Source organism: Mizuhopecten yessoensis, unplaced genomic scaffold, assembly GCF_002113885.1.
Source record: "Mizuhopecten yessoensis strain PY_sf001 unplaced genomic scaffold, ASM211388v2 scaffold9985, whole genome shotgun sequence".
In the NCBI taxonomy this organism is placed as follows: domain Eukaryota; kingdom Metazoa; phylum Mollusca; class Bivalvia; order Pectinida; family Pectinidae; genus Mizuhopecten; species Mizuhopecten yessoensis.
The window spans coordinates 647,529-662,478 of record NW_018408321.1 but is presented as its reverse complement, the minus strand read 5'-3'; the positions used below and the strand labels follow the sequence as shown (position 1 = coordinate 662,478).

Sequence of the window (14,950 nt, the reverse complement as noted above, 5' to 3'; positions counted from 1 at the left end):
AGAAGCTGTGTTTTACCAGTAGAGTGAAACACAATATACAACAATTAGTACCTTCAGCATCCAACATCCTTGGGATATCCAAGTGTTGTTCAGCAACATCGAAAGCCAGGTTCAAGTTTTCCATTGGTCTGTCCTGAATGGTCAAACACACAACATTGACACTTCTTCCAAATAAACTACATGATAAAATTCTGGTAATAGTTTATTTTCCACTGCACATCAAACTTAGTATATTTTCCACTGCAAACTTAAAATAATTTCATACAATTCATAAATATTTATGAGAAAATTGCTAAGCTGATAAATAGAATCCATATTTATATAATATCAAATTGTACTACACAACATTTACCAAAATGTCAACAGTTCCATTTTATTTATATATTCAACACAGAACAAATATTTTCAAGGCTTGAAGATGTCAAAACCATGATTAAAACATGCCAAAGAAATTTTACTATTTTTCAAACATCAATAAAAACTATGTAACATAACAACATAATCAGTACAACATGCAGTGTTACAGAGTGGGGCGAGTGGGAACTAGCTACTGTAGGCGAGTATTTGACAACAATCTGTGGGATAATCTATACGTTTAAAATGGGACCTACAGCTCTCACTAAATATACAGGGTCTGCATTGATTAGTAATTAGCAGAAATGCAGTTAATTGGTTACAAATAGGGTAAATAAAGGCTGGTTTGCCGTTGTTGTAGCAATTTCAAAACAGAGGACTTAACATAATCTGCTCAAAGTGATATTTCCTTTGCAATTTATGGTAAAGAAATTGCATAAAAACAACGTTCCATTTTTTCCATTACTTGCAGATGCCTAAGGTTCATTAAACTTTTTTAAGATTTTTATTTCGTTAATTCAATTTTGTACATGCCATAAAAACTGTTGTAGTCTAATAAATTTTATTCAATTAACCAGAAAAAGATAAGTATCCATTTGGTTTCATTTTGCCTATATAAAACCTTTAGATATTTCTATAAAACCTTACAATAACTCTTTCATAAATAGATGACAAATGATGCTGATAGTGATGTGATATTAGTGTTGACAACACACTGTGTACAGCGGGTGGTCTACACCCGGTGCTAGCCTTCAGCTAGACTCACCTTGGAAAGTTTGTGGTAATCTAATAAGTCAGGGCGATGTCTATGTATCAATGCACAGAACGCCAAACCATCTTTAAAGCTGAAGAAAATAAGGGATGAGATGGTTACATGCAGAAACGGGCACAGATGTCAAGACACAGCCAGTAAGTGTCCGATGTTTTGATTGGACAATACCTCAAGTCCACCTATATCTTCACGGGGCAAAACCCCTTCACACTTCACACTCTACACACATTAACATGCAATAAGTAAGCAAACTTATTGATCAACATTAAATGCAATATGCACTAGTTAGAGAATGGATAATGGATTCCTTCATTATAGCTTATTCATTCCCAATTTACAATGTAAATGGTTGCAATTTTTTCCCTGTTGATCTTTCTAACCGACTAATTAAAAACAATTGTCACAACATTTTACCATGTATTGTTTGTTGAAGTACAGTTCAAACAAAAGAGGCATGAATGCTCTAGTTATGCTATCAAAAGAATATTATCATTTTTTTTATTAAAATGTTAATGTTAGAGAAAAACTTATCTGAAAAGTTCTATAAGATAAAAAATGGCAGATTTTCTCAAATACTTTGTTCATTATAAGATTTGACACATGTAAATGCAAAATTTGAATTTTTATCAGTGAATTCTGGTGAAAAGGCTAAGATCCACAAAACACAGAATAGCAGCATTTTTTTTTTTTCTCTACATAAGAAAAATTGGCAAAAGTTAAAGCTTTACCAAACCTCATTTTACCCCTAACCTATGACCTAACCTCAAAATTACTTCATCTGTGAAATACTACAAAACCTTCCTTTCTTGTCAATTGACGACATTCACATTTGTTTTTATATAGTTTTCTCGACAGTTACAAACACATACTGAAGGAAGCTGTCAGTATCCATTCTGTAGTAACGACACACAAAATGTTGTGTATAACAAGCTCATACACACTGTGTGCCAACATGGGAACTGGAATACAAGCCATGCGACAAGGTCAAAGGTCACACAAAATATAACACACTCAAACAAAAATGCAAAAATTTTAAATTTTAGTTAAATTGAGTGATTTTCAATTCTGACCGTTTCTTTGTATGTTGTTATTCAGAAAATTAAGGAATCTTCAGATGGGAAATATAAGTTTCAAATTAACCCTTTGCACCAAAAAACCTGAAAGGCGGCATCCAACAGAGGGGATGTTAAATGGTCAATGTACATGGTTTAAAGGTCTATACATGTTTTGAGAACATAGCAACACTTACAGGCTGGAGGAGGGTGAAGGTGTGAAGGTGTGAAGGAGGGTCAAATAAGCTGTATACATATGGACAAATACCAAGCAGGTCACAACTGGTTGAATATCTTAGTGTACACTCATGAAAAGTCTAGAGCACACACAACCGTTTCGTTTATCAGCTATACGTTCTGATAATATTCACATTTGATTAATATTCTGCAGTTCTAGTTTTACTTATCCAACCAGTTGTCACTTCACACATTTGCATTCAGGAAACTAAATAAATAATTAATTAAGGTAAAATAATGTTATAGGGTACTATCAAAGGGGTGAATCTGCACAAAAAGAATGTATAATAAGTAAAAAAATTAAATGATAATAGGGTCATTCCAGGCAGATGCTGAAAGATTGATGAAGTTACCCTGGTCAGCTTGTAATAATCTAAAAGTTCTGGTCGATGCCTGTGGATCAAGGCACAGAAGGCCAAGCCATCCTTCCAACTGAAATAGGTAACAGCAGGCTACACATCGACTCGCTTGTATCAGTGGTATGTAACGTTAGTCTGGAGACATTACAAGGTGAACTGGACAGGGGGTTTACAGCCACATGTATATCCTTAGCAACAAATAACGAATCCTTGAATTTTGAGGACATTTTTTCTTTCTCAAACAGACGTCTGAAGATGAGCAATTTTTGACAGGGAAAACACAGCATGAGTTGACGTTTTCAATAAGATAGGGTCATTTTCTACTGCAATTGCTTACTCTACTCGACTTTTTTTCATTTACACTTATTTATACCACAGTGATGTTGTTAGAATTACATCAATAGACAAAATAAGCCACCCAGCTCCTGCCGAGAGTGACTTAAAAATTGGCATTCAAACATCTGTCTGTGATAACAGACTAATGGAAACCACAAAATATGGCACAACTGGTCTTTAAAAACAAATTTATCAATTTCTAAATATGTTATTCCTGTTGTTTCTGAAATTGCAGACCTATAGGAAAGATAAAGACTTTGTACATGATGAATTCTCCATATCTTGTTAAAATTCAAAAATAAAACTGGCAAAAACAATTTGATTTACAGCATACTGTTCTTGGTTATAACTCCACATTATTTTTGACACCTATTACAATGAGAGGGTAATGATTAATGACTGAAGTTTCAATAAAATCAGAAAATAATGTTGATGAAATTTAGCCAGACTACACAAGGTCACTGTGAGGTCACTGAGGTGGCTGTGTGTCAGTGTTGTCAAGGCCACATACACATGTACATAAGGTGTGTGAGGGATTGGTGCAAAAATGAACATCACATAACATGAAACATGTATAAACAGAAAAAAATATCAGATTTCTAATCCTCAACTTTCAGAAGCAAAAACATCAATATATGACGAACACATATCATCCATAGCAGAAATTTAGTAGTAAATATTGAATGTTTTCTAAGATTCCACATCGGTCAAAATATTATTCAATTGCAAATGTCATATGGGTAATGCCAATACAAAAACTTTAGACAGCAGTCCTATCATACACTATATAATTATTGATCATGTTATTATATTATCCACAAAACCATGAATTTTTTGTCCAGCTTAATTTTTGCCCTCTGGCTTTTCAAACCAAATATTGTTAAACGGAAAATATAACAGGAGTTCTATTGTATTCTACACAGTAATATCAACTATCAACTTATGATGACTGACATGTTTCAATATATGAAAGACAAGGCATGTAAGTGTTAAAACATGGTTTGTTTACAGCTAATTACAGCTAGGAGGGCGGAACGGCTACCTGAGATGGAAGTTCTGAACGTTGGTGTTCTTGTAGGGAGCAGTTTTCCTCTGACACCACAGCAACAGGCCCTCCTTTGCTGTCAATTCTACAATGCAACAAAGTTCCATGGTAACAAATACACGTAAAGACTAAAAAGATACAAACATGCTCAAATGGTGATGTTTAAAGTGATTCTATTGCCTATGTAGTGTCAAGACATATTCCAATGATTGCTGCCAACATAAAGGTCATGTTGTCGAAGTCACATAAATCATAATAACATACAACATTTATATAGTGCCCTATATAATTTGCAAAATAACTCCATTGTGCATTTGAAACCCTTTACACATATTCTTACATAGGAAACAATCCACATTGAGTTTAACACACACAAAAATGGTAACAGTTTTGAGATTCAATTCACCAGAGATGCATGTTTATCCAAATTATAAAACTACAGATTATGTGAATTGACATATGAAGGCAAAACAAAGGGAAATACAATCATTTTTGCCTTTGCAATAAAGTCGTGTCATTCTATTTGTAACTTGTAACCTAACAATATTGCTATTCCACTTGTTATTATTGTTCATTGATAGCATAATGCCATCAAACAGCGAATCACCCAATAACATTATAATCTCTTTATCATTAGTAGTTTCTTTTATTGCAGTACAGTTTAATATCATTAACGTTAACAGTAGTTATTCTGTTACCTATACACATTTAATACTTTACCTTCTACTGTAATATCCTGGATGGCAAACCTCAAAATAATGGTCCATATCATACCCAGTGTCATCTTGACATTGCCGTCAACAATTTCTGGAAAATAAATGGCACATTAATTAGACATGTTTCTATTTCTGCAATGGTTCCTATATTTTGACAGAGGTATTAGCTTAGAGAGATAACCCATTTCTTAGATTTTGATTACAAATGTCATTTTCACCATCGCAGAAGTTTGTAATATTACACCAACAACTTTTTCTTGAAGATCATATTTTGCCGTTCAACAGATTTTGATAAAAAAAAGGCAATAATGCTGTGTTTGGGGGCTCAGCTTTTATATCACAGTCAATGATAAATGGCAGAAATCTAACTTTTTGAACATGAGTTCAATAAAGAACTTTTATCAATATAAGTTCTTAATATTTTGTTGTTGTAATCTTGTTTTAATGGACAACAATGGACATTATAGCACCATATCAATAATATTTTTCTCATCTTTGTTTATCATGTGAACACAAAACTTGATGCAGCAGGCTCAAAAGTGTTGATGACAATGTAGCCAAGTCCTTTTAAAAACTTTAAATCATGGTTTTAATCATTTCTTTTTAGTTTTGCCCATTTTTTTTAATCAAAATACATCTGATGGTTGAGACCATTCCAGTCATCAAACCATTGAGGACAAGCGTTGATGTACCTGATGATTACACACCTATATGACAGCCTTCCCTGACCCACTGTCTGTAGAGGTCCATTCTTACCCTATAATACAATACCAGCATGGCGTGTGCTGGACATCACGTCGCCATTGTATGGACCGACTCACCCATGCAGGATTATAATACTGCTATAGAATCTCAATAGTGGTAAGATTATTGGGTCTGAAGCAGGGTACAATGTCACTCCAGACAATGAGCTCACTGGAATTGATGCTGCTCACTGAGTTTGTAGGCTAGCTATTCTGTACTGTGTTAAACTTGTGTGAAGGACAAGTTTCCAGTTTATCCTTGTCATTTCTTATTTTGAACCAAACAATCTATAATCTTTACGTATATATGTGGATTGATCATTTGCTTAAATTTCAGTAAACAGCCTTTCATCTTTGGACTTAGGATTCTCCCCATATATATAGAGCACTCTTTATTTTTTCCAAACCATTAAGAAGCATCAAAAGGTCATGTTGCTGTTCCTTTATAATGGTTATAATATACATACACTGAAAAACTGACCACCAGTGTTGTTCATCACATGACATACTGGACTTCTGGTCTTCATCAGCAGCACAAACTGGACCCTTAAGTAATTGTGGTTTCTGATCATTAATATAAACCTGATCACAAGTACATAGTACTAGTGTTTCATTAGACTAAATTTGACCATAGTGTTGCTGGTGGACTATCATCACTTGACCAGAAGTGTTGCTAGCAAACCAATAAACACTAACCTTGCTAGTAGACTTATGAACATTTGACCACTAGTATTGCTATAGCAGTATAATGAATATTTGACCACTAGTGTTGTTTAACTAATTCTCCCCTGAAATTTGATAATGAACTATTACAATCTTTGAATTGGAAGAGTTCAAATGTGTCTTCAGGGGTGAATGAGTTAAATTGTCTCTGTAAGCATATATGTCAGACTGATAAGCTTGACCACCAGTGCTGTTCATCACTGAAAAACCTACCTTCAGCACCAATGCTGACCAGTCGAACACCCTTGCCTGCAATATAATCAAGGGCTTTGTTGACGTTGGCGATTTTGTGAAACCTCATTTTTCCACGGTCTGGCTTAGGTAACTGCTCCCCAGATATAACCTCTAATAATAACATCAACTTTAATCCATTTCGAAAATCTTCTTCTATGCTTTCTATTTGTGTTCCTGCCTTCCTTAGATGAGAATTGCACCATGCTGTAAATGTCTGCAAAAAAGAAACAAGAAGGAGAGATTATTAAACAGTGATTAATGATGATTTATTTAATTAGGATACAGAAATCCTCCACACACCTAATGATGATATCAATACTACCAGTAGGTTCAGCAAAGGAATTATCACTTCCACTAAGCCCCTGCTAAAATTATGAGTTTGTATTGGTGATTTTTTACAATAACACAGAATACAATAACCATGTGAACCAGTTTTTACAATCAACAGATTATGTAAACTTCCTATTGCTATTGTAGTGTTTAGTTTGTGTATATGGGATTTCGCGTGGTGTATACATGTACTTGTTACTGTGTAGTCCTTTCAAAACTATGAACAGATTCTACTTTGTATACAATACGATCCTAGTAGACCCATTTGAAAATATGTAAGTTTTGAACAATAACTGTTTGCTTGCGGAAACATGAAAGGACTTTAAAAGACTAATCAGAATACCAGAACTTAATTAGACTTCAAAGGTGTTCAGACTTTTTGATGTATGTCTATTTTACCTGTATAAAACTGTGTGATGACTATAATTACAAAATAATTGCAGTATTTTTTTGAAATATAACTTATCAAAAGTCAACTACTGAAAACTGGACTTCTTGCATGATCATTTCAGTATTTCTTGAAAACCTGATATTGTATACATTCTATACACCAGCTGGTAAGTTATGATAATTGTCTTTACAATGCAGTGATATAATTTCTTCCTTAATTTTACAGCAGCCTGTTCCTACATGAATTGGGAAAATATAGAAATATTTTTTTATTGAAATCGGAAAGATATTCCTCATTTTTCCTTTATTTTTGGAAAATAAAACATTTTTTCTTTCTTTTTTTCTGGCAGGGGGGGGGGAGAAGGCTGTTTTCGTCTGTAAAAATCACCGCAATGGTATGATACCTACATGCACAATAAACCTATAAATAAAGACAGTTTCCAAGACAACCTTTTGTTTTGTGTTCATTATGAAAAGTGACTTCCAGTTTCAGAATTGATTGTAGCTACTGAAAGTAGGATGATCATGACTGTGATGTATGTAATCATTTATGTCAGTGGTCCTGATGAATTTATACCAGAAAGATGAATAGACAAACCTTCTGAGGGTATCAATCAAACTTAGTGACAGTAGCTATAGTGATTAACCTATATTGTATATACAATAGTATGCCAATTGTACAGAGATGTGTCCGCTACCATTTTCTTTTGTACTTTGGATTCATTTTAATCTTGAGCCGAATCCAAAAATTATAAAACCCAGAGAAAATAGGATTAGACAAAAAAAAAATATCAAGTAAGCCATAAAATGTTTTATGGTTGGCACCAAAAAAGTGGTTGGCAACAAAAAAGTAGTATCAGTCAGGTAGCAGAAATCCAACTATATTTTGTTTAAGTAGTTACATGGTGATTGACCTTATAATCTAAATAAAGCATACTAATATAACTTTATAGTAACTTGCCACATAACTCACATTCAAGTATCATCCCATACCATCTACATTACCATTGGTTTAAACCTGCATTAAGTTATGTACAGCTGTACTCTGATCAAATTTTAATGAATGGTATAAATCTTCATGTTTATTCACCAAATGCTGATGGTAAGTATATTCAAATGCAGTGATCCAATTAAATTGTAAGGAAAGTCTTGTCACATAATGATCTGGGACCTAATTTACATACATTATAAATGTATGGTAAGCAATCCAATAACACAATGCACCTTATAACACATTTAGCAGGAATATGGATATGTTTCAAAAAAGTAATTACTACCGTAATAGCTGTTTTTAAGCATATCACTACCTTCATGTATGGTATTGTATACTCTGCAATATATACTGTACACACCAGGGGTTGAAACTGACTTTTCTGTCACTTGCTATTTTACAGATGATGTACCTATAGCTACAACTAACAAATCAGCAGCATGATCGTGTGAATTTTGCACATTGTACACCTAATGCTATTGTTTTTTGCTACATTTACAAATCTACTTACTGACAAGATGGTTAGATTGAAAGTCTTGTAAAAGCTTGAAGGAACTTTCCTTTACTTTCTTTGGAAGTTATAAATAGAAATTGAGGACAAAAGTAACAGATGCAAGACATTAGATATCAGATACCAAAGGTAGTGGCTTTATAATTGGCCAGTGTATATGTGCAAAAATTCATTAACGTTTTAGATGCATATCTGGGCAGGTGATGAATAAAATAATGTCAATGAGGCAGAAAAAGTCACTATAAAAAATATCTGATTCATGTGGAAAGGTTCACTTAGACAGCTGGAAATTCTTGAGAAATCGAAATAAATTTCAAATCTGACATGTATACCTGATTTCAATGACATGCATATGACACTTTTGTGTGAATTTAAATATTAACCTTGTAGTTAGACCAAAGTTAATTATTGAAATTGAAAACAGCTCTTAATTATAACCACTTTGAAAATATTTTATCTAATCTTAGACCAACTCTCCCAACATGACATGCTCCAATGCACTGATGTGTTACATTTAAATCTTCATTAATTTTAATTTCTAGAAACAGTTGTGTGCAGCCTGGGGGTAAAATAGTGGTTGCTAAAACTATGTGACCGTGTAGACGTATTTGTATTTATATGTTCCCCCGGAAGGTAATATATACATTGACCTGGACATGTTTTACAGTGGGATGGCTTGTGAGGAATGTGTCAGCTCACTGACATCGTACATACACATCAAGTACTATTTTACAGTAAATATATGACAGCAAAATTTCATACTCTACTAGAATGTCATAGTTCACTGTTAAATAAGTTGTTTGTTTGTTGATACACAAACCCAATTAGTTACTTCTCAATTTCTAAGAAAATTAAACCATCTGAGATTTTAATGAAAATGACTTCATAGAAATTGTGTAAGAAGTTAAAGAATGTCAGAGATCGACGGCCATCTTTGGATGTTGTCAACCCTTGCTTTAAGTTACTACATATCTTGTTATTATAACATATTTATTTCCTGTTACTTTACATCATATACTGGATTACATGTATATAAATAAACATGGGACACATTTCTTATTGATAAGAATAAGACCTTCACACAAAGTACATCAGCCCAAAGTTTTGATATTATCGGGAAATAGGTATCCTGGGTTACTAGGGTAAACAGGAGCCAGGTCCAAATAAAGAAAACATAGAAATTTGAAAATGTTCAAATAAAACTCAAAACCCTTCTTGTCAAGTTGTTGTTTGAATAGATCTCCTACATGTACACAAGACTTTTTCACAACAGAACCAACATTACATATCTCATATATTTAGTAGTGAAGTGGATAAGGAATGTTCAGGTTAAATTAGTATATTTGTTCCTTTCTTATGGAACTCTTTCAAGCCTTTGGCTACATATGGAATCGGCTGAGTACACACACATGTGTATATGGAGGATTCTAGCTATAAATTTCTGACTATAGGATAGGTCAAGTACACATGTAGGGTAGGTACTAGCTAATTACTGACAATAAGTAAAGTATACTACTGTAGCTATAGAATATGATGAGTACAGATGCATGATACTACCCAATTACTGACAGTAAGTCATGTGTACTACTGTATTTAGAGAATCTGATAAGCACAGATGTAGGGGTACTAGCTAATTATTGACAGTAAGTCATGTGTACTACTGTAGTGATTTATAGAAGCTGATGAGCACAGATGTAGGGTACTAGCTAATTACTGAGGGTAAGTCATGTGTACTACTGTATTTAGAAAATCTGATGAGCACAGATGTAGGGTACTAGCTAATTACTGAGGGTAAGTCATGTGTACTACTGTATTTAGAGAATCTGATGAGCACAGATGTAGGGTACTACCTAATTACTGACAGTAACTTTAATAAGTTGAGTATACTACTGTAGTTATAGAATCTGATGAGCACAGATGTAGGGCACTAGCAGTTGCTTCTGACCGACATTCAAGTGTACATGTACTACTGTATTTACTTACAGGTAAAGGTATACATAGAGGAGGATTTGATAACGATGAGACTCGAGTATACATGTAGCTATAAACTGACAGTAAGAAGCATACTTCTGTAGGTAATATTGACGGAGATAAACCGAATTGATGACACATTTAGTAGCTGCATATGCTGTACGTATGTTTTGAGGAGTATCTGGATCATGGGGACAGATCTTTATCATATACTTCCCTACTACCTATACAGACCTGTCAGAGAACCTTACAGTAAAAAGTAACTACTACTGACACAGTGACATGTGAAACAGCAAACTGTTTTTAGGACTGCCAGAGATTATCTCAATTTTAATGATGTCATAGCTAGCTGGACACACCTACTGGGACAAGTCAATCCTCATTTACATACACATGGATTAGGTATGCATGGAATGTAAATTTCATGTCAAAATTTTAAAACAAATAATATCCTGTTTCTGATAACCTTAGTGTCATGGTATTTCACCTTTAGCTATTTCAGCATACCGGGACGTCAGTCAAGTGTATACTAATGAAACACTGTATATGTGTGTTTTGACTGTTTTCTGTGTCAGCTCACACAATTGTTTGTTTCTTCTGTATTTATCTATAAAGAGCCTCTATCCTGACCAGAAGATACATTTTTAGTATCTTTTACTCTTAGATAAACTTACAAGCTGTTATACTGGAAATTTGCCAGACATGAAGGTAAACGCATAAAACAATATACCTTCTATATTTAACATAACGCTGCAGTCAGAAAACCAAGGTACATGTAGACCAGCAATAAGCTGAGTTGGCAGTATGGTTTGGTTTCACTCCGACTGTATGGATACTGGCATGTGTTTAATGATCTCCAACATCTCCACTTGATTACATCACATCTCGGCACATGTTTACCTCATCACAGCATTTGGCCACTAATCATATAATCATGTAGCTAACGTAGACATGAAAGAAATATCCTCCATGTAGCTTTTAAATTTTAATTAAAATTACTCAATATTTCGCATACTATTTCATTTATCTGTGTTTATATCAATACTGAATATTTCAAAAGTTTGTATGAGTTAATTAGTACTAGAAAAAATTTTACATAGACTTTGATACTTCATACATGATGAAACCTTAGTATTAACAGTTAAGGGTACACTGTAAACTATTGTAGTCATGTTCCTAACACTAACTAGACAATGGTCTACCTATATACTTTATAATAATACAAGGACAATGTTAAAGGTTAAAGGTTATTATGTTATGTATCATATATATGGGGCGGTTTCAACCTATCAATTAATCATATAAGAAAATTATTTAATTAGGAAGCAGTACCAAGTATCTTATTATCAAATTTAAAAACAAATAAATGGTCAATGTCAGATTCTTGTAGAGAATATTTACAGCTTTGTATCCAGAAATTGATTAGGATCTTGTATTAAACTACTTCACTGCTGATTTATTTTGATATTTCAAGTCAATTCCTTATTTTAATTCAGTGCTCCAGCAAATAAGAAGTTTAAGTCAGTAGAACCACCTGGGAAAATGTGCTTCCCTTGCCCTTTCTTCCACTGATTGTATTAATTATATGCTGCCAGTATAATACACCACAGTACATTAAGGAGGTTACACTGATCCCCTGTAAATACCATCCTATCTCTTACACCCTACTGATGACACTACTCTAATGACTTACAGGTTTGCCGGCTACCTGAGGTGTGGATTCCCCTAGGCTGAAGCCTTGTTTGGGCATGGGCTAGTCCATTTACATATGCTTCACACATACATAATATTGCAGCCTCAATGTTAACTAAAAGATGTACAACATTAAAATACTCTGACTTGTGTGCATTAAGAACACTTTAATAGCTCAATAGATTGAAGTACTGGCGTTGCATACATAAACTATTTGTAGAACTATTTCTGGTATGCAATATTTTATCCACATGTCCGATATCTTACACTCCACTGGGCATGCGTACAACGAACTACCGGTGTGATATTTCACTAGGTGCCACTGTCATTCACAAATGTGTCTTACCTTTCATATCCTACCTGTATCTTACTAATAATTAAACATTTGAACGCAACAATGAAATAGACGAAGGACATTTGACATGTTTTCCCGTAAGTTGTCCTCAGTGTGACATAATTAAATGACTGGACACCGTGTAATATTCCAAACGAAGGTACGCCTTATATCCAACAGGATAGCACTTGTTCCGTGGCTGCTGCACAGATCCACAGTGTATATCCGTAGTGAACAAATGAAGCGAACGACACAGTCTTTACATTTTGATAAAATTCGAATAAAATTTCAACTGCACACTCGGTGATTAATCCATTATGAGATTAGCACATAACTCCGCCCTATTTACGTCGCTTCCTTATATGGCTACCATATTTGAAAAACATGGCTGCCACAAAGCCACAACACACTGCTATCTCGGTTTATTACTTTCCCGAAAAGGTTTAATTCCACTTTACTGCACACAGAGCGTAGTCCTATGTGTTGACATGACATGTATTGGGGTATTGGGTCTACTATCCTTGTGTACTTTACAGAACAAATAGGAAGAATGCCGGGTGATGACAGCAGGGAAACTGACCTTTTTCTGTTGCTTTTCCCATGCCGGATCTAATAATCCCTCTCTATCCCATTCCTCTTCCTCCTCCATGTAACCATCCTCATAGTATCCGTCCGCCATTTTGGCTCCTCTCTTCGATGTTCTGCAGGCAATGAGCGAAGAGAACGAGAGACAATTTCAGATGGTATATCTTCTCGGGGTCTCTCTTTCCACCCCGCCAGAGGTAATCGATCACGTGACGACTTCCGGAGTTATTCGTGCTTTATCGTCTCTGATCATAGAAACAACGTTTTTCGGAACCTCTCTGACAACATCCGTGCTGTGTATAATACACGACCTTTCCCTGGAGTAGCCACTCCCCCTTTCAATAGTAGACTAGTCCTACAGCATTGTCATTAATAGGGGAACAATACTAATATATGCAGATCACACAAATGATTCATTTTCTACATTTCTTAATATTTTAGTACATCAGGATACAAAAAAAGGAGTTATTTATAGCAGACAGTGATACATTATAAGGTCTAACAAAGTTTCATCAGATAATTTTATGCGGTTAAAATACATTTAGAAAGATAATTGAAAAACTCCCTTATTCATCAACCATATATGGATTTTCAAGATATCGAAGTACTTTTACATTTGATAAGTCACTATCGCACCATAAGCGTGTAGTTTAATCCAGTATTTAACTACTGAATTTGCTATCTAAGTCCATGATTTAACACGAACTATCATGTTTTTTGTGCCGGGTGTTTTTTAAACAAGAACACTTACATGATTTTAAATGACCTTCATATAAAACATGCGTTTTCAAATACTTATTACCCCAATGATAAATCTCAGTTTTTTAAACTAATTCCCAGTCGGGATGCATAATTTATATATCGTCAGGACAGTTTAGCACTTCCGTAAATAAGAATTCGATATGATATCTTGCTATAATTGCAATTATGGTTTCCTGTAGGACTGATAAACATGGGGCTATATTTCCGTAATCGGAAGTGCAGAAGGGAATATTAATGTACATTGACGTACAGTTTGTCCATCTTGAGCCATTTGATACAAAATTGAAATAAGTATTTAACGCAGTGATGTTTACAATTGACTTATGACCGCAGTCAGAAGAACACCAAAGCAGTGCATAAGGTATTATCATTAAAAAAAAAAGAAATCTTACAAACATATGTTTATAAATGAGACTCAAATAATCCAGTCATCCCACGTTTGAAGACAAGCTAGTGCGACATTTTCTGGCGTATAAATCTTTTCTTTTCCTTAATTTGAAAACTGAAATGCAACAGTCAAGTGTTAAATCGATTTTCTGCAAAAAACAGTTCTATGTCACGGAATTTGTCATTTTTTTTATTTTGGTTGTGAGTTATTTTTATTTCAGAGAGTCATTGTAAATGAACACCCCGCAACGATGTTTGGTACTAAGATATTTGAGTCCCGGGTCCGTATTCATGAAACCGTTCTCGTGCTCAAACAGAAATTATGTTTTCAAGCCCATTTTTTTTTGTTCCATTGATAACATAATTTAAATGACAATTTGTGGATGAGTTGGAATATTTTTTAAGGGAGGTCAAGCCGAATGCTAT

General features: G+C 34.2%; 1 protein-coding gene across 2 annotated transcripts in view; it reads right to left on the bottom strand.

Annotated features, from left to right (window-relative positions):
- LOC110459175 (alpha-actinin, sarcomeric-like) overlaps nucleotides 1-13,469 on the bottom strand; it is a 28,409-nt gene extending 14,940 nt beyond the window's left edge. The window contains exons 1-6 of one of the 2 annotated variants that reach the window (XM_021511308.1): nucleotides 13,371-13,469; nucleotides 6,551-6,785; nucleotides 4,876-4,962; nucleotides 4,153-4,240; nucleotides 2,769-2,847; nucleotides 52-133 (exon numbers count right to left, since the gene is read on the bottom strand). In XM_021511308.1, the coding sequence (XP_021366983.1) occupies nucleotides 52-133; nucleotides 2,769-2,847; nucleotides 4,153-4,240; nucleotides 4,876-4,962; nucleotides 6,551-6,785; nucleotides 13,371-13,469 (670 nt within the window). Of the gene's footprint in view, nucleotides 1-51; nucleotides 134-1,120; nucleotides 1,200-2,768; nucleotides 2,848-4,152; nucleotides 4,241-4,875; nucleotides 4,963-6,550; nucleotides 6,786-13,370 lie in introns of both variants that reach the window. The other variant, XM_021511309.1, reaches the window with a different exon arrangement.
- Between the last annotated feature and the right edge of the window lie 1,481 nt (nucleotides 13,470-14,950).